This window comes from Pteropus medius, unplaced genomic scaffold (genome assembly GCF_902729225.1).
Source record: "Pteropus medius unplaced genomic scaffold, Ma_sr-lr_union100, whole genome shotgun sequence".
In the NCBI taxonomy this organism is placed as follows: domain Eukaryota; kingdom Metazoa; phylum Chordata; class Mammalia; order Chiroptera; family Pteropodidae; genus Pteropus; species Pteropus medius.
The window spans coordinates 7,551,872-7,572,184 of NW_024340848.1; the positions used below are offsets into that span (position 1 = coordinate 7,551,872).

A 20,313-nucleotide genomic window follows, 5' to 3' on the forward strand; every position below is an offset into this window, starting at 1 on the left:
GCAACTTAGTATTATCTGTAAAGTTGAAAATGAGTATTTCCTACATCCTAGTAATTCTATTTCTAGACTATACCCTGAGGAAACTCTTGCACAAGTGCACAAGGAGAAATGTGTGAGAATCTTTATAGCTGTACCGACTGCTGTTGGGTGGAGGGAACAATGTAAATGTTAATCTCCAGGAAAAATGGATAAATAAATAGTAGTATATTAATAAAATATTATATTCTGCTTTAGTATTTAATGAACAATAGCTACATGCCTGAACAGAGATAAATCTCGCAAGCATAATATTGTGTAAAAAACAGGTTACAAAAGATTACGTACTATATGATTCCATTTATATAAAGATTAAGAAATCTGCAAGACCAAAGCCATTAGTCAAAAAAGCCTCAACTGTTGCTGTATAATTTGTACTTTGTAATATCTGGTAGTTGCACGGTTCGTTAAGCTTCAGGATAACAGAAAATTAAGCATTAACTTTGGTGCTATGAAAAAATAATCTGTGAAATCCAAACCTTTACAATCCTCTACAAAATTTTAGTAAAATATCTATGTAGAAAATTAGGAGGATCACCTTAGGCTAGCTTTAAAGCGCCATCGGTAAATCAGACTTTATCCTAAATTCTGGTACTTCCTTAGGCCACCCAAGCATGAAATACTGTCACCTACCCACATTAACTTACTGTAACACTTGTCCAAGTGTTATTTGTCCGCTGCATACCTAGACCACCAAAGCGTTCTGTTTGGACAGTCACTGGAGAAGGCTGAGCGACATGTCCAGGGCACAGATTTCAGCTCTAGTGTTTGGCGTTGGAGGGTTTGGAGCTCTCGTTGCTGCCACCACATCCAACGAGTGGAAAGTAACAACCCGGGCATCATCGGTGATAACCGCCACTTGGGTTTACCAGGGTCTGTGGATGAACTGCGCAGGTAACGCGTTGGGTTCTTTCCATTGCCGACCGCACTTTACTATCTTCAAAGTAGAAGGTAAATATAATAACTTTGTTTTGGATGGAGGTAAAATGTCACTTTTTCCATCACTATGCTGAAGTAGCTGTATACAGTTGGCTGTTAACTCTGTAAAGGCTGAATTCTCAAAGTGCTATGATTTGCTCAGGATGGATGGGGCTGTATGAACATTGGCTGAAAGAATTAAATCGCATATTTTATATGGCAAAGGAAATACACGCACACACACACATACACACACACATATATACACATGCTGTCAACGAATCATTCATTATCCTATTCTTCCTTGGGCCATCTAAACATGAAATACATGAGCACACATATATGTATGTATTTATTCATATATATATTCAGAGTGATAGAAGCATATGACAAGGACAGCACTGAATCAGGAAGGAATTCTATGTTCAGAGGGGTTTCCATATTATCATGTTTAGTGATAAAATAAGCAGAGCAAGAAGAATTTTAAAAGCAGTTAATTGAAAGAAAATGCCCACGAACTTTCCCTTTTTGTTACTTGGTTTTATTTTTTAAAAATATGGCAAGCTTTCATGGTTATGCATATTAGAAACCCTTTTACAAGTAAATGTATGTATCTTAAAGAGGGAGCTTTTTTAAAAAAGGCATTTTCATCCCTTAGGACACCTCCAGGGAAACAATTATTTGCTTTTATGTTATAAAAATCACTGTTTGCTTCTGCTTCCTGCTTATTTGATACATTTACAAATCTGCCACAAGTTGCGTGTTTATCATATTAAAATAATAGCCCCTGGTATTTTATAAAATATAGACTTTTTACAATCAAATGACAAAACTGCACCTTGGCCCCAGAAAAGAAAATGAAATAAAATTTTAACTAGGAAGTTACTAAAGCATAATATTTTATGGGATCTTGTGTCAAGTATTCCTGTCATTAGTCCGCAGTATGTGCCAAAGGATAAAGAAAGAATACTTAGTTAAAGCCAGGAGATTTCTAATGACAATCAATGGAAATGTTCAAATTTGGGTACCCCAGTAAGGCCGTCAAATGACACGGACTTTCCTAAGTATCTATTGGAGTAATCAATGCTATGTGTTTCTTCAGTCCCAACTTCTTAACTTAGGATATTTCAGAGTTGGTCTTACCCAGCCTTCTACCTAGGTTTCCCTAGGTACGAGGGACAATTTTTAAAGGAGAAGAGTGTGTGGAGACAGTGTTGTCCCTTTCGTGGTAGCTCTTTCTCCGTGGCCACCTTCTTGGCCCATTCTTACCTTGGGCTGTGAGTAAAAACTGTCATATGGGTAAATCTATTACTTTGTTCTTTATTGAGTTCATATTTTTAAAAAATATTTTGCCTTATTACTCTTCATTCTCTATTTCTTAATGAAACCTTGGTATCTGGAAAAATAGGTATTCAACATTAGCTCCAAAGTGGGCTAAAGGAAATGGTAGATTTCTGTATGATTTCAATGGCTACTTTCCTAAATGCATCTTAGAAAACATGGATTAGAAATTTTGTAACTACATAGTGCTCATGGTGGTCCAAATAATCTTCAACCCTTAAAATACTATCCTCCCAGTTTTGGGGCTTGATAGTAAAAATAATGCATTCTGTATCTTCTATGTACCCTGCATATGAGGGGTAATTTGAAAAATCTTGTCCACTGACAATGCTTTGATTAGAATATACAAACTTAATTTAATATAATCTCTTCACTATCTTTATCCTGAATTAAAATCTTATTTAAAAAAATACTGTTACTACAGAAATCTGTTTTCAACATCAGGAACACTGATTCATCTTTCCAAAGGAAGTGGAGACTCACAAATCTGAATTTCCTTATTCACGTGGAATCATAGCTGCCAAATGTTGGTTGCTTTTCTTTTATTCTTATTTGAAAACATAAGAATAGGGGTGTTGGGAAAGTTTTTTTATGCCAATAGGTTCTCAAACATCACAATGATTCCAAATCCAGACAAGAACTCAGAAATCAATGAGGAGTGAAAATGGTTACATCGCATTTTAAACTGTTTAACCCTATGTTGTCAAATTGGGATGAATCTCCTTAGACTTAGGCCAGATTAAGCCTCCTCTAATAAAGAAAAACAGAAAAACTTTTTAAGCTGCCAGGTTTTGTTTTTTTCCTTTGCTGGTTACATCACCTCACTGCCGGAGTAGCATCACCTTTTCGCTAACCCTCTTAGATGCCCCAGTATAACTGCGGTTTGTTAGGGATGCGTTTAGATTAATAGTGATGATGTCCCTAAAGATCTGATGTAAGGAGCATTTACACTTATCGCGAAAAATACAGGCCCCTTCAACTACAGTTCTGTGGAATAAATTTCAGGAAAATACCTTAGGGACACTGTAACTCAACCATCACTGAGGCCCGAAAGCTTCCTGACTCGATTTCAAAAGCACTTTGTCTGCCTTTGGATGCACTATACACTATAGGCTGTATTGAAGAACGGAAAAGTCAATTGAGTAAATCTGAAGATCTAATTGGCTTTATTGAGTGATTCATGAATTGGGCAGCATCCCATCTAGCAAGTAGAGAGGTGCCTTGAAAAGATTTGTGGAAGGTTTTTATAGACAGAAACTGGGCAGGACAAGAAAGTTATTAGCAAAAAAAAAGAAAGGATTATTTCAGGCAAGTTTACCTTTTCTTAAGGGAAGGCCCCAGGGCTTGGGGGCGGAGGGTGTCTCAGCAGACAGCCTCAGTCTCCTTTGTGGGAATGAAGAGGGCCCACATGACAGATTATTTCATTGGTATTGACCAGAAAATTCCAGACTGAGCTATTAATATTAAATTCCTGAAGAGGGTTGAAACTGCAATTAGCTAGTAAGTCTAAGTTTGGTGTCATGGGTTTTAGCACAAGTGACTCCATTTTGGGCCTGTAGTTTTCTCTTTAACTGTTGTTTCTCTTGTTTTGTCATGTTTTGTTTTTCTCTCGTGTCAATGTTAATAGGCATGTTTTAACCATGTAACAAAAGTATTTCTCATAGGGAAAGAAACAGTAATTTCTGATGGCGAAGGCTGGATCTAGAAAGGATAAATTAAAGCTAAATCATGGTCACTTTGAAGACAGGGACCTGATCTGTTATGTTCTCCTTATGTTCCTGGTACATAGTGGGCTCTGGATATGTATTTGAAAAATGACTGAATGAACACAATAATGAATGAGACCGATAGTTCATCATGAGGGTGAAATCGTGTTCTTGGAGGAAGGCTGGGGTATTATGAATTGAGGAGTAATTTAGGACATGTACTCAGGCAACAAAAAGGAAGATCACTGACCAGATTGCAATTGAGCAGATGGAGCTTCAGATTCTGACTCCTATTTAGCTAGCTGCGAGACCCTGACTTTGGCAATAAATTCTGTGCCTCATTCATAAATTTCCTTCTCCATAAATTCAGAGAGCTGGATTCCAATTGTCCCTCTTAGTATCTTTCAACTGCATCACAATGCTTCACCACTTCACAGTAGAGTTCACCAAAGGATTATAGCTGAAAAAGGCTCCTTTAACATAATCGCTCATGAGATCAGCCCTTGTTTTTCTCCCCTTGTCTATTACCTTGGCCGGCTGGCTTCCTGTGTTCCTAACTGTCTAGAATTTTATCTGCATCTTGATGGAGATAGGTTGAAATGACCTCAAATGACCATAGGACTCAAGTAAAGGCACCAGGATTTCGGTGGAATGAAACCAAGGGCTATTCTGGCAGCTGGCATACAAATGATGTTGGCTACCTATGGAACGAATCTTCTCTCCTCATCCCCCAATTCTTTCACCTCTCTCTCCTCATTCTCTTATCAGCCATGCCGTAAGAACAGGGGCAAAGAACTGGCATTTGCTAGAGAAAAAAAGGGTTTTCTGGGGGTATTTATTCACATATAGGGACTAGCTAGGAGCTATCTGATGTCATAACTTGAGATTTCTTGCTAATCGAAATGTACGTCTTAGTTTATGATTAAATAACAGTAGTAAATAAATCTCAAACAACAGTAGTGAATAAGTGAAAATTAATTATGGTGTCCACGAGGGAAAATTGACTTTAATAATTTAGTTGCTTCAAAATATTTCAAAAATAATGTATTTACTAGATCTCTACATCCATGAAGGACATTTACCATTCATCTATCTCCAGAGAGGCTTCCATTCACTAAGATTACTTTTCATTTTATTTATTATTTTGCTGTGTTCCAAATGCATATAAAGTTAATTAAAAACATATAGAAAACTCAACTTTTTTCTTTGGCAGTTCTCACCCCCAAAATAAGCCTCAGGGGCATTCTATGTGTTCTTGTTCCAACAAAAAAATTAGCATAATTATATATATTTACTGACACACTGAATGACCCAAGGTACATGAATTGTATTTTCACAATAGAATCTGGACAGGATGGGCCCATAAAATTGTCTCTGTGCAAAGAAGTTGGAACAATGCTAAATTTAATTTAGCACAATGCTAAATTAAAATGCGCCCATGCCTTATGGTGGTAAAGATGGAGCTGGAGCCAAAGCAGCCCATGATTGGACCCAGAATCCTAAATCAGTATGCTGCTAGGGTGTTCTTTCATGAAAGCATCGGAGGTATTCAGGATAGCTTTGCTCCATCAATACCTCCTCTCTGAGGATACCAGGATAAATAACCTAAGGTTATTTATCCTCAGAATCCATCACTGTGGCTGGCTCCTACCAGGCACTCAATAAAAGCCAATAGTTACAACGAATCTTCTACTCGTGAATTAGTGAAGAAGGAAAAAGAAATTTGTGCTAGTTTTGATCCTCCTGATGTACTCTCAAAAGGTCTATAGTAGTTTAGCGCAACGTCATTCACCTCACTGCATCTCACATCAGCATTGTATCATTTCGCATCATGGCAAGAAGAAGGGTAAGTACAGTTCAATAAGATATTTTGAGAGACAGAAAGAGACTACATTCACATAACTTTTATTGCAGTATAATGTTATAACTGTTCTATTTTATTCTAAGTTGTTGTTAATCTTTTACTGTGCCTAATTTATAAGTTAAACTTTATCATAGGTGTATATATATATATAGGAAAAACTCAGTATACATATTGTTTGGTACTATCTGCAGTTTCGAGCATCCACTGAGTGTCTTGGAAAGCATCCCCTGTGGATAAGGGGGAACTACTCTACATTTAGTATTTAATGCTCCTCTTCTTGGGCATGGAATCTGGCTTTGTGGGTTTCCTAGCCTTGAACTGTATAAACTCAGGACCAGGAACTACCAGGAGAGGAAAGAATGGACAAGATCCTTTATCGTGGTTTTCATGAGAAGAAATGGGTTAAGAAGGAAAACTGGACTAAGCAGGCCTAGGATTTGCTAGTTTGAGTAATCTCAGCAAGCTCTTGGGTACAGGGGCTGTCCTGAGTTGCCTGGTACCTGGCCCTGGGTTGCCTGGGGCAGAGGAATATTGACTTAATGTGTGAAAGCTTGATACAAATGGTTGGGGGTATGGGCTTTGGATTTGTTGCTTTACCCATGAAAGGTACACTTGCTTGTTATCTCTAAGAATTGGCTAGCCTTGGGAGGGCAGCTTTCCCTCATGTCATCACTAAGGCCCTAGATGCCAGAGCATTGAGAAGGTGGGAAATAAGAAAATATAGTTTATACAGCATGTATACTTGATCCTTTGTGTCGTTTGCATAGGTGGGTCAGAAAGGCAAGTGCTTTGCTATTTATTGCACCTCTCCTTTAGGATTTCACATGCTTATCTGATTTTAAGTATTTGTTTTCTGCTGGTGAATATTTTGTGTAAAAGTTTCAGGTTCATTTTTCATAGGGTTTATTGCTCCTCTGTCTGCTTATTGCCCATCTAACCATACATGTAGTAAGTCTCCTCTGCACAGATTCCATTACTCACTCTTAGACTAACTTTCATCCTAGAGGAGAAGGCACCTCTGACCAAACAGTATGTTGAGGTTGGTAATTTTAAAACTTCCTGCCACTGTGCATTTTAGGTAATCCAGAGTACTTTAGAGAGCTATAGTGCTCTTCAATGAACTCAGAATAAGTGAGCTGATATTCAGGAGACAGCTGATCTACAATTACACTTTGGCCAGATTTTCGTATGCATTACGGAAAAAATTGATTACCAAAAGTTGAAAGTTTGGCAAATAGCTATAATGCCATATTATAACTACAAAAGGAACCCTGTAAGTAGTTAATTCATTTATTCATTAATGAGTCTCCTCATCAGAGCATTCATTAGATTCCTGGCATAGAATATAGGTTCTGGGGACTCAGCGAGGAGTAGGACATGTGTCTATCCTCAGTGGATGTGCCGCTTAGAGGGAGACAATCATTAAGCAAACAATTAGCTCAGAATGATAAGTGCTATCTGGTGGTTAGGTTCAGAAGGTAGGCAGACTTCCCAGAAAAACTAGTGCTTGAACTGTCTTGAAAGATAGGTAGAAGTTTGCCAAAGAAAGAAAGGGAGGGCATTTCAGGCTATGAGACTCATCCAGCTGTACAACTTATTAACTGCATGACTCTGAGAAAAATGTTTAACATATGAGCTTCCCTCCCCCATCTGTAAAATGGGAATAGTATTATCTACTTCAGAGGGTGGTGGTGAGGTTAAGTGAGTTAATTTGTGTAGAGCATTTAGAGCGATGCCTGGCACATACAAGCAAAGGCCTCAAAGCAGGAGGGAGCCAAGTGCTTCAAGAACAGCAAGCATATTGGAATGACTGAAAATGAAATGTACAGGAGGATGTTAAAAATTGGGTTGCAGATATAGAAAAAGGGGATTTTCAAGGGGACCTTTAAGCTCTATGAAGGGATGAGCTAGAAAGCTATTGAAACAGAGAATACCTGATGGAACTTACATTTTAGAAAGATCCTGCAGTATTTCATGTTAGAACCTGAATCAAGAGGGTAGCAGTGGTAACAGACAGGAAAATATTTAGATATAGAACTGATAAGACTCATTAACTTGGCAACTCATGAGAGATGAGGGGCTAAGGATACCTCCGAGGATGCCTGCCTGGAGACCTGGTGAGCAGTGAAGGAGAAAGCTAGTTGAAGAGCAGGTCCCAACATAAGTTCTAGTCTCTTTTCCTGGTACAGTATTTTCCAATACATAATGAGATTTCAAGCAATCAGATGCTAAACTGAATGTTTGGCTTTTTTAAAAAATCAGTTATATAAAGTGAGAGAGAACAGTTTAATTGAACTTATTTTTTTAAAACTATGCTGTTTAAATGTTTAATGAAAACCAACAGGAAAATGTAGCAGCAATAAAGATTAATGCAATCTTAAGGGCCATTAATAGCATAAGAATGTGAGAATTGGGAGGGTAGTATGCCACCCGCTTCCCCTGCCATGCTCTGTAGTCAAGTTGCATAGCGCTAGTCTTGGGTGCCACATTTTAAGGGACATGGACATAAACCACATTCACTGATTTTAGAAGATGTTAACTAGGAGAATGAGAATCTCTTCACATGATCTTGAAATAATTTCACATGAACAATTGTTGTACCTGGATAAAAGGAAAAGAATATGGTGGCAGGAACAGGGGAAGTAGGAAGCAGCCAAGTAGGGACACTGATAGATGTTGCCAGGAAATCAGATTTAAGGATTGTCCAACAATGGAACAGGCTGTCTCACAAAGAACTGGCTAGAGGTATCCAGAGGAGGCTGATGATCTTCTGCTAAAAATAATTGGTAGAAATAATTTCTGCACTGCCTGGGAAGATAGAGTAGATATAGATAATTTCTAAAGTTATTTCCATTTTGAGAGATCTGAGATTCTGTGAACATGTAAAAACAACTAGAAATATTTAAAGATTGAAACTCCTGATTTAAATATATTTGGACAACTAGTGGGCTCTGTGCTGGGCACTTTGGAACACAGCAACAAAAAGATCTTGTCTCTGCCCTGAAGATGTGCACAGCCTAGAAGAGATCATGAGTTAAAGTAGTAAATGTAATATATGTTATATTAATGTTATTTTAATTAAATGAATTTATTAAATGTTAAAATTCACATAATAGTTATGTAATTCTCTACCTCTGATTGATATTTTAAAGGGTCCTAAGCAAACTCAATGGGTGTCCATCTAAACCTTGCTGGGGGAAGAAATGGCTCCTTCTAAATCCAGGCATAGAGCTGAGTGATGGGGACTAGAGGGATGCAGGAGGACAAGTCCTGCCTTTAGCAGAATTTCTTAGGATCAACGTTTTTGGTTTATATGTACCAAATATAGTCCATGCATAACAACCAGACCAGTCATCCTACTGGGAAACCAATTTTCTCCAAAATACAAAATGTGGACTTTTGGCAAGGTGAGCAGGGGAAAATGAAAGCCTCTTTTCTCCCTATCTTACTATAGTCAAATGTTCTCATTTACTTCCACCAGCAAATCTTGAGCCCGTCGTATCTGGGGATTTTGGTCTAATCTGTAGAACTCCTGTAGATGTCTCCACTAAACTGATTCTCTGCTTAGTGGTCGCGATCCTTCCTTAGCCCTGTGCCCTGGCTCAGTGCTCTGCCTGCAGCTCTCAGCCTCCCAGTTTCTGGAAATCAGCCCCTTCCCACTCTCCTGTTTAAACCCGGACCTCAGACTTGTTCTGGCAGCTGATGTCTGGGTTCCAGGCAGTAGATCTGTCTTATGACTGCCCATCCCTTAATTCCAGCCTGCCTGGCCACTCGGTCCTGATCCAATTGCCTCTTTGAACTCTAAGCTCCAGGCTTGACTGATCTCTCTGCCTATAACCCATTTCTTCTGCCTTCTTGGTTCTGCTCCTTCACCAGAACATGCTCTTCTCCATTCCTGTGCCTTGGGAAGAGCTATTGGAGCATGTCTCCAAGCTATGAGAATTGGAGGGAAAGGAAAAGGGAGTAAGAAGGAGTAAAGCAGGAATCACATTCACTGCCTAGTTGACAAATAGGAATGCAGTCAGTTATGGTCTTGGTAGGAGATTGAGCCACAAAGAGGAGCCACTAGATGCTACTATAGAATTATCTGGAATCCATTTATATCATCTGAGAAAACGTCCATTTTATCCTAATGACTGACTCCCTCTATCCCAAATTCAAGTCAGTACCGAGAGGGTTCAGGGCCTGAGAGCAGAAAGCAAGCACCCTCTGGAGGAAACTTCCTATTCCAGCTGCAGCTCCATCACAGTCCTGTAGGGGGCCCTGAGGTTCTTAGGGGTGCAGTACTACAGCCTCTCCTTTGTCATACTCTTTCCGCTTCTGCTTCCTGTGCCTTCAGTAATCCTGAGTGGGAGTAATGAGGAGTTGTCTGCCTTTGTCCAGGATGGTGAGCCATCCAAGTTTTGTTCCAATTCCATCTAGAATTATAAAACAAATTCTCATTAGAGTGCTCATATCACATGGGCACAGCACACCCACAGACACAGCTGGTTCTACAGCTAACTACATTTCCATATGAACTCTCACCTTGGAGACACGTCTACACATCACACACAGACACAAACACACACACGCATACATACCTCAAATTCATCATGCAGACTACACATGCATATATGCAACCACTTGCCATACTATCACACATACCTACATACATGCATACACACAGACTCACATTTGCCATGCAGGCACCACACACACATAGATACCCATAGACCCCTATACAACCATGTAGACTCCACACCTAACTGCACACACATACACACACCACTCATTATGCAGATACCTCACACATATACCCTATAGTTGTCCAAGTCAAAAGACGGACTTAAGGACCAGGTTTTTCACAGACAGAAATGTGGAACCACTGAACAGAAACAGTTGAAGACTGTTGCTCATCAGCACCATAGTAAGAAGTAATTCATATTGGAGCAGTGGTCAGCAGAGAAAATTTAGCTTCCTACCTCATTCTCAAATGCCTGTCACAGGCCTATGGAGTACCTAAAAATAACCTTCCATCACACCATCATCTCTATCATCTTACCTCCTTCCAGGTCTTCCAGCTTCCTTGGTATTCCCTTGGGTGAAACTGGCACATTGTATATACTCTAAAATGATCAGTTTTTTCCTTCCTTCCACAGCACAGACCTTGAAACCTGACTTCTTATTTAAATACCATGTTTACTATTACTAGCCGTACGACCTTGGTATAGTTACTTAACCTCTCTGTGTTTCAGTTTCCTATCTGTAAAATGAGAATAATAATAGTATCTCCTTTATAAAAAAGATTAAATAAATTAATATATGAATTAGTTATTCTTGTGGTTGTTTGCTCCAAACCATAATTCTAGCCTTTCTGAACTGCTTTGAATCCGGACTTGGTCATTTTATCTTCACTAACCTCCCAGTTTAGCGTCACCTAAAAACCTTCAGCATATTCGCTGTGGTCTCTGAGGAATTCCTCCTAGAAAGGTGAAGACATCTGCCACCCTGTCCTACACTTGCCCTCAGATTTCAAATCCAGGAAGATGGCAGCACATATTTCTCTTCTTTGCTTTTCCCAAACTGCTGATCCCACACCTGGTCAATTGCCAAATCCTATAGAAACTGCCTGCCCTGCCCTCCTATTCTCCATGCTGGGAGGTTTGCATTGTCTCAGGCTCAACCTGTTGCCAGCCTGGTCTCCACCTTCAGGCTCTCCCCACTGAACTATAATGAGATCAAATATTAGGAAGACATTTTCTGTACTTCAACTTGCTCTAATCAAGGCTATCCAACTCTGCCAGATAAAACTTGCTAAGGCAGAGCTTCCTTCAGTTTAATTCTGGGCTTTATTTGACTGCATTTAGAGAGTACTTATTCTGTGCCAGGCCCCGGTTGACATATAATCTCATTTACATCCCAAAGTCACCCTCTGAGTTAGGTGCTATGTCATGCCCATTCCACAGGTGAGGCAACCAGACCTTGGCGAAGTTCTGTAACTTGCTCAATTTCATGGCTAAGGTGATGGCCATGGCAAGATTCAAATGCCAGACTGTGTGACTCCTGAACCCAAACACTTGATTGCCTGCCCATCAAGGAGTCCCCATGGCTAATTTCCAGCAAGAGGAATGTGTCACAATAGTCCTGACTTTCCTTTCCAGTTTCTCTACTTCAGTGAAACTGAACTATATGCTTAAACTTTTCTCTAGTCTGTGCCTCTCCTCATGCCATTTGGGACAAATGCCTTTCTTCATCATTTCTCGTTTCTCTCTTCCTTCAAAGTCCACCTCAAATGCCATCTCCCATGCAAAGCCTTTTTTTATCTTTTAACTGGAAAGAAACCTTTGTCTTCATCTATCTTCCATGGCACTTGGTACTTCTCTTATTGTGATTTTGTCACTGTGGTTTGTATTGTGGTTATTTGTGTACTTGTCCTTTCCTACCACTAGATTGCAAGCCCTGTGAGGACAGCATTTGAGCAATTTTTCTCTATCCCTTGCCTCAAAGAATGCTCTACATAAAATCCATGCTGTATACTTGCATGTTGAACTAGTGAATTATTTGTTGAGTTGAATGAATGGGAGCCAAAACAAGACCACAGGGCATGGACACCTTTTCTGGGTTCACTATTCTTGGTGCCATTATTGAATCTATCCAGGTAGTTGCCAGGCCCATGTTTCTCCTTGGCTAACAGCATAGCACGATGGAAGTAGCAAAGCAGCCTATAAGCTCATCAAAAGAGAAAGTGCTAAGATAGCATTTCTGGCTCTTAGGGAATCATGCTGGCTCTCAAGGGAAGCTTCTTTCTTGATTAAGAGCTCTAAAACAATCTCTTTACTTATCTATTCTAGAATTTATCTAGGGTTTACTACCAAGCTTGATGGCAATTTCTGAAAAGCACTCTTTTGAAATTTGGGACATTTCCTTGACCTTCTTCCTGGTCTCGTTTGCTTTTATTCACAGATCATACCTGGGCCTTTCATTCAGATGTTAACATTATGAAAAATCAGGCACAATTCACAATGTTCCCTCTGGGCCATAGAAAACAGCCTTATTTAAAAGGTGCAGCTGAGAAATCAGAAGATGATAAAAATGGCTCTGATTATTCAAACAGACTTACTCTCTGAGGACTTTTTTCCCTCTGAGTGGTTTTGGGCTGAGTCCTTCTTTTGGTGGTTAATGACTTTGAGATATGGATGTGGCTGTTGGTCTTGTCCATAAATCATCCAGCCATGCATGACCACAGTCAGCAAAAAAAAAAAAAAAAAAAAAAATGACCTCTCTAGCTCCTCATCTGCTGGATTCTGAAGAGTGGCCGGACTACATGACCATTTCTGTGAGGGTTCAAGTTTCTGCATGTTATGAGCAACTCGGCAAAAAATGCAAGGTAAACATAAAGTGCTGTTCACTGAAAACAGACTAAATTACAAGCCATAACCTTCTCAAGATAGCCTAGTACCATTTGTGTTATCTATATTGCAAAACACGTCTGGAGATGATTGCTTTGGAATAGTTGTTCTTTCATGTGTCTTACTTTATTTTAACCCAAATAGTTGAGAAGAGGAATGAAAATCATATTTTAACAGTAAGTTATTTCCTTCCTGAATTTTTCTCCTGTCAGGATTTTTTCATAGTTACCCCGTTTCCTTACCACACACACCCCACAACTCAACTACACTGCCTTAGCTTCTTAAAATATTTGCAATTACTTTTTATTATTAAATTAATTGACAGGTCTTCTCTTCCTGTTTATAAATTTTGATTCTTTCCTTAATCTACATGCATTTTTAAAACTTTTTAACCTCTCATGTATCTCATATTTTTATTTTATTTTTCTCATTAATAAAAATTATGCTCTACACTACAACAGCCTATGGAAACAAATGCTATCATCTTTATATTTATGCCTCGATTCAAATGGAATCCAGGCTGAAAGTCCAGACTTTGCCAGGAGCATCTGTCCTAAATATCTCTGAGCTTCCTAGCAGTGCTTGTAATTACCTCCCATCTGCTATTATTTTTCAGGGAGAACTCAGACTCTTCTCAAACTCTACCCTCAAACTCCATCAGCCCTTCCTCTAAATAAACACACAAGGAGAGTAAAAACTATGGTTTCTATGCAAATGTAACTTCTAGATAGGCCCCGAGGCATACCTCTCCCAACAACATTGCTGTGTGTGAGCTCTTCCCGCTTAGAATTCCAGTGCCATCATTTCTCCCTCAAGGTCTGACATCCCTGACATCCCACCCTCTGACATCCCTGCCCCCTGACATCCTTGTCCTCTGACATCCCTGCATCCACCCTATCTCCTTCTCTCCCTCCCTTCCTGTGTTAACTGCAGATAGACTTGTCTCTAGGGTCCCAAGAATGGTAACAATTTCAACTCACCTATGGGTAGAGGTTTCCCTCAGAGAACACCAGGATGGCCAAGTCAGGATGCATTTTAATGCTGGTGCCACGTTGGTCCAGGATCCCGCACTCCTCTCCAGCAACTTAAAGAAGGCCGATGCTGGGACTAGGTTATAGTTACAGACTCTGTTGCCCCTTTCCCCACCCTTTTATGGTGTCGATTGCAGGGAGAGAAGGAAAGTGTCATCTTTTCTACACTCTGGCCTCATCTTAGAGGTTCAGTGGAGATGGTAGTAGAAGAGAGTAGTGTGTGAATATGAAAGGATGAAAGAGGAGGTGTGGCAGGTGGTGTTAGGGTTCTAATTCCTTTCAGAGACTTTGATTCTTATGAAAATGTGTAATCTGAATAGATATTGAGTGTGAAAATGCTGTCCAACTCTATAGGCAGTATGTGATTTTTAAAAGCAAGAGGATATTTTGGGGCCTAATTCCACACCCCCTCCCTTCATAATAAAGTTTGAATTCCAAGCCAACAAGTCTAGTATAAGAAAAATGCCTTTTTACAGAGATCCCTGGCTAGTTGATTTTTCCTGCTAGTGAGACTTTCCTGTTCTCTCTACAGTTTGTTCTGTATTGCCCAGACCCTGGGAGCCACAGAGGTTGAATATTCCTGGTTTTGAAGGCTTTGATGATTCCTGAGCTTATCTGTCTTTTTATACATTCTTTTGAGTTCTAAGAGCCTGCATCCCATTTCTGTTCCCAGAAAAGAGACAACAGTGACAGCCTCAGGCTGGCATTGGCCTTGTTTTTATTAGAAAGGCATCTCCCTTCTCCCTTCAGGGACCAGTTGAATAAGCAAAGTCGAGGGCCTCCAAGGAAATGGTTCCCTTGATTTCGTCTTCCTTAGGCCTCCACTGGTTTTCATCCTCTCCATGAAACCTGTGAGAACTAACCCCATCTCCTAGGGAATCTGCTTTCATAACCCCATGCAACTCTCTTATGGTATTTATTACTTCTCACCCTGTTTTTTAGTTTTGGACAGTGGTTTGTTGGTAAATGCTAATGAGTGTTCCCAAAAAAGTGTGTATGTAAATGTAGGGATAAAGATGAAGATATACACACACACACACACACACACATATATACACACATATATATATACATATATATACATATATATATATACATGTATAAATACATTTATGGTAATTATACTGATGTAAAGAACTCAGCACACAATTTACAAATAATGTATATTTTATCATAAATTTCATGTAGCTAATGATTCTCACAAAGTGCTCTTATTGACTTTTGCTGAATTTTTGTATCCATGGCCAACTAATGGTTGCAATTAGTGAATGAGTGTAATTCCGACATGATTGTTAAATATATATCTATATTGGATATATAGTAAGTCACATGAAAGCAAAATAATAAAGAAGTCATTTGGTAATCAATGACATAAGTGAATTCTTTGCTGTACTTGAATAATAGTTTTGAATATTGGAGGGATATTTCCTCAATTTTTGTGTTATTTACAATGTAATGACTTCAGACATGACACACTTTTAGGTTTAATCTGCATTTTTAACATTTTCTCCATCATTTTCTTAACTCTAGGAAATGAAAAGAATGAACTCTGTTTATTTGTAGCATTTGCTAATTTCTGTGGTGTAAATGGCAATTTCATGGCAATTTCAAGCTACCAACATATTATCACTGATTAAGAAGTGGGAAGATATTCAAGTAGCACACAATTGCATGAATATAATAGACCTAAAATCCTCAAGGTTATAGATAATAATTTAGAAAGTGATGAGTTTTGAGTATTTATTACCTTTTTTCAATATTATTCATTTATTTATTTTTAATTAGTTAATTTTTTTTGGTGACATTGGTTAATGAAATCCAGTAAGTTTCAGCTGTACATTTTAACAGTAAGGCATATATGTATTTGCATTGTGTGTTCACCTTCCATAGTTAGATTTCTTTCAATATAATTTCTTTAATTATAAATTTACATATTTTATATATTTTTTAATGGCTGTGTTTAAAGACTGGCTTACAGAATATCTGAAAATTAAGCAATTGGCTCTTGAGAGTTGGTATGAGCCAGAGCAAGTCAACTCCGGCACGCCACTAGTTATGGATGAAGGTTCTCTAACTCTCCTGTTCGATCAAAGATCTAAGAGGACAGACTCTAGCCTCTTGCCTTTGTTTTTCCCAGAGCATCTTATACTTATCAAATATGATATGACAACATGGAATGGAGAGAGAATATGTTTCCTCTTTTGGATCCATCTCATAGGTTATTGGACTTTTCCTGTGGCTCCAACTTCCCACTACTTTGTGTCTCACTATCAGCTGCACATTTATTTCATTTGTCTTGTTATATACTAGCATTTTATAGCTTGGAACTTAGTCTTACTCATGGTCCTGGACTCCTGGAAGTGAGTGCCTGCAATTAATCCTCCCAGTTTTCTGTTATGCACTGTTTACCTTTGACCAGTCACAATTCATCTCACTTACTATTGTTTTCTGTAATTCCTCCCAAGCCAGAAAGCCTGCTAGTTCTATTTTTCACATTTGGAAAGCATCATTTCACTTCTCTCCTTACCTGTCCTCTGAATCCTCTCTTAGAGTTGAGATTGCAAGCTCTTTGAGAGCTTGTACCTTATCCTTTTCATATTTATAACTTTGATAACTAGCACAGTGCCAGGAAAACAAGGCAGATTCAGTGGAAGTTCCTGGCTGGCTGGCTGGAAGCATGAAGTACATTAGAGGGAAGTCAGGAATTCTAAGAGTCACTGATGATGCAAAGAAGTTCTCTTTCTTTGGCCTTTGGTCTTTAACACTGAATTCAATATTTCTCTAGTGCAGGAGAAACATTGATTTATTCATTCATTTGTTCTACAGATAATAATGGAGCCCCTGCTATGTACAATTCATTGTTTAGGCACTGGACACAGCAGAAAACAAAGGAAACAAAGTCCTTGCCCTTATAGAGCTTAGATTCCAGTGGGAATAGGAGGAAATGAGGGAGGTACAATGTTTGCCCCCCCTACCCCAAGTTTATATGTTGAAATCCTAACCCCCATTGTGATGGTATTAGAAGGCGGGTCCTTTGCAAGGTGATCAATACCTTTATAAAAGAAATCCCAGAGCGCTCTCTTGCTTTCTCCCTACCGTATGGGGATACAATGAGAAGTCTGCAGCCTTGAAGAGGGTCCTCACCAGAACCAAACTATGCTAACACCCTGATCTCAGACTTCTAGCCTTCGGAACTGTGAGAAAAAAATTTCTGTTGTTTATAAGCCACCTAGTCTGTGGCACCTTGTAATAGCAGCCCAAACTGACTAAGACGTGGGACCAGCTCTCAAATACCACATATGTAATAATTATCCTTTCTGTGTGAATGTTCATCAGCCTCACCTTCTTAACCTTTTCAGTAACACTTCATCATGGCATTTCTGTTGCTTTCTGTACTTTGTTTCGTTGATCTTGAAGAACTACAGTTTGTCAAACAAGGAGCTCAACTTGGAGCATAGATGGGTTAAATGGAAATGTTCTCAGTATGTTTCAGAACTATCTGAACGTTTGGTACTACTTGTCAATTTCTTCTTGCTAAAGATAATTTCTGCTAAAACTACATAGGTTCATAGCAATGCTCAGAGAAAAAAAGTATACCTAATATACTGTACCAAGGATTATTTCCTACAGCCCCTAATGGAAAAAGATATTTTAAAAATTCTCCTCCTGTAGCCTACTGGATAGTGGCCACAGGATTCAATCCAACCAAAACACACATATCCTATTCAGTGGAGCAATGTGATTTTGTTAGCCTTGCCCCATATATAGAGTTCAACACCTCCTTAAAGATGCAAGGGAATTGTTCATGGTTGTGTGTGTGTGTGTGTGTGTGTGCGTGTGTGTGTGAAATTTTTGATTGGATTAAAACGCCAATATAAATTAAACTTAAACTGTCCAGTGGCAAATTTTTTTTATAAAAAATAAAATTCTAAACTTCTGGAGAACAGAAATAGTGGCTTATATTTCTTTCTATATTGCATAGTACTTACCTAGCTCAGTGCATAATACAAATAAGGACTCTGTAAGTTCATTTGTTGGATGAATAAATTTATTTATTCATGAATAAATTTTTTATTCATGAATGAACTTATTTATTCACTCATTACTTTTCTTCCTTTCCTTGCATTTTATCTGCCATTTTCTTTATTCTTTGGACTCAGTAATACTTTCCATATCATTTTCAATAAGAGAGCTGAATAAATGCATATTGACCTGAATTGAAAAGAGAAATGGAAACAGACAGAAAATCTTGAGCAAATTGGACCCAAAATCTCCCAGTGAGTTGCAAATTAACCCAGTGAAATGTTCCGGATGTTTTGGATGAGGGAATTCCATCCCAGACAGGTCACACTCTCTTACTAACCTCAGGCCTGGTTGAAGGAAGATTCCTCTAATCCAAAACATCCTGTGATTTTAATTTAATTACCGAACAGCTTGCTGTGCATGTCAAGTTAGACTTCTGGATGACTTAGCAGAAAGTCTCTGGAATGATACGGAAAACAAATGCTATCTAACGAGATAAAAATAGCTACATCAGGCCAAAGAGTCAGAGACAAGTACAAATAAGCTGAAAGAGGCTTTTATTTAATGTGATGTTAGGAGCAATAAAATTGCGTGTCATTTGGGGTTAAACTTTAATTTCATATTCTTTAAAAATAAAACAATATTTGTTATCCGTACACCAAGTAAATCATCTAGCCACCTTTACTCTCTTCCATTGCTTTCAGAAACACAACTTATTTTTAGGTTCTGCCAACTCTTCTTTCTTATCTTTTATATCTGCCTGTTGTCCCCACAAATCTTCCAACCACTTTCCAACCTCTACTCTCCTGTCCTGCCCCACTTTGCTCTAAGGAACTCTAAAAAGCAAAGGTAAAACCTCTGTTCAAGAACATTTGAAGATACATCGCTTCATCTATCTATGTATAAAACATTTTGCTTGGTTTGTCGGGGCAGACCAAAGAAAACCAAGTTATTGTTTCTATCGATCAAGAGAGATTTAAACCTGAAAGCAATTTGGAGCAGAAGGGGGACCAAGAGGAAGACGGAGCTGATATACATATAAGACATGTAGAGGCCCTAAATAGAATAGGTCCCAAACCAATGTTCCATCATGTTCCCCCATGAAATTACTTCCTGTTTCAGTCTTTTTTGTGTTGTCATGGTCTCATAACCACTCCTCTGTCTTCCAATAGCATTTTATTGTACCCATCTTGTGTCCACCTCTTTTGTTGTCATGTATGTATTTGCTTACTTTTTGAGGAGGACTATAACTTAAACCTGGAATATGATGGCCGACCTGAGTCCAAGTTACTTTCATATCTCCACAGATTACTCAAGTTTTCAGCATAAAAAGATACTCAAGAAATATTTGTCAAATTAAATTAAATCCTTAAAGTTTCACAAACTTACATAAAATCTTCCAATGAAACAACCATCTTCTACATTGCAGAGTTAAGTTTTGGATGGAGATGGCTCCTCTTTCTTTAAGAAGCCAGGTGTGTAGCTCAGGGAAACCAAAACAAAGGTGTCTGGGGCTCTGTGATCTGCACATTCTTAATAACTGACAGGAGAGTCTTGGTTATCTGTTTGACCTTGGACTTAGTGAATCACACACTGATATAAGGAGATTTCCTGTTGCTACCATTATTTGTTTCATTCTCTACGCTAGCTTCAAATACTCTATAGCTAAAAGTACCTTGGTTCCTCCCAGTAACCGGACATCATTTTTAGGTCTCGGTTTCCTGGGGGATGCCACTAGCCTAGCATTTAAACGGCTTCTAAATAAGGATTCCTCCCAAACAGAAAAGGCAGCTCAGATTTGTAGTTATGGTTTCTAACTATTTTCCCTCCTTATGACCCCATGGCCTTGATAGAGTGGCTTTAGGTAGTAGGTGTCCTGTGGGCCCAGTGACACGGTCCTGGAAGGGGTCCAGCTGTAGGCCACATTCAGCTGCAGGCCACATTCAGCTGCATCCTGTGCACCTCAGGGCCCACCTGGTAAGAGTCATTGAGCAAGCCACAGA

At 38.9% G+C, this 20,313-nt stretch overlaps 1 protein-coding gene across 1 annotated transcript in view; it reads left to right on the forward strand.

The window, feature by feature from the left end:
• The first annotated feature begins 773 nt into the window (after positions 1–773).
• CLDN10 (claudin 10) overlaps positions 774–20,313 on the forward strand; it is a 103,334-nt gene continuing 83,794 nt past the window's right edge. Inside the window, exon 1 of the mRNA XM_039837886.1 lies at positions 774–987. Coding sequence (XP_039693820.1) covers positions 774–987 — 214 coding nt within the window. The remainder of the gene's footprint in view (positions 988–20,313) is intronic.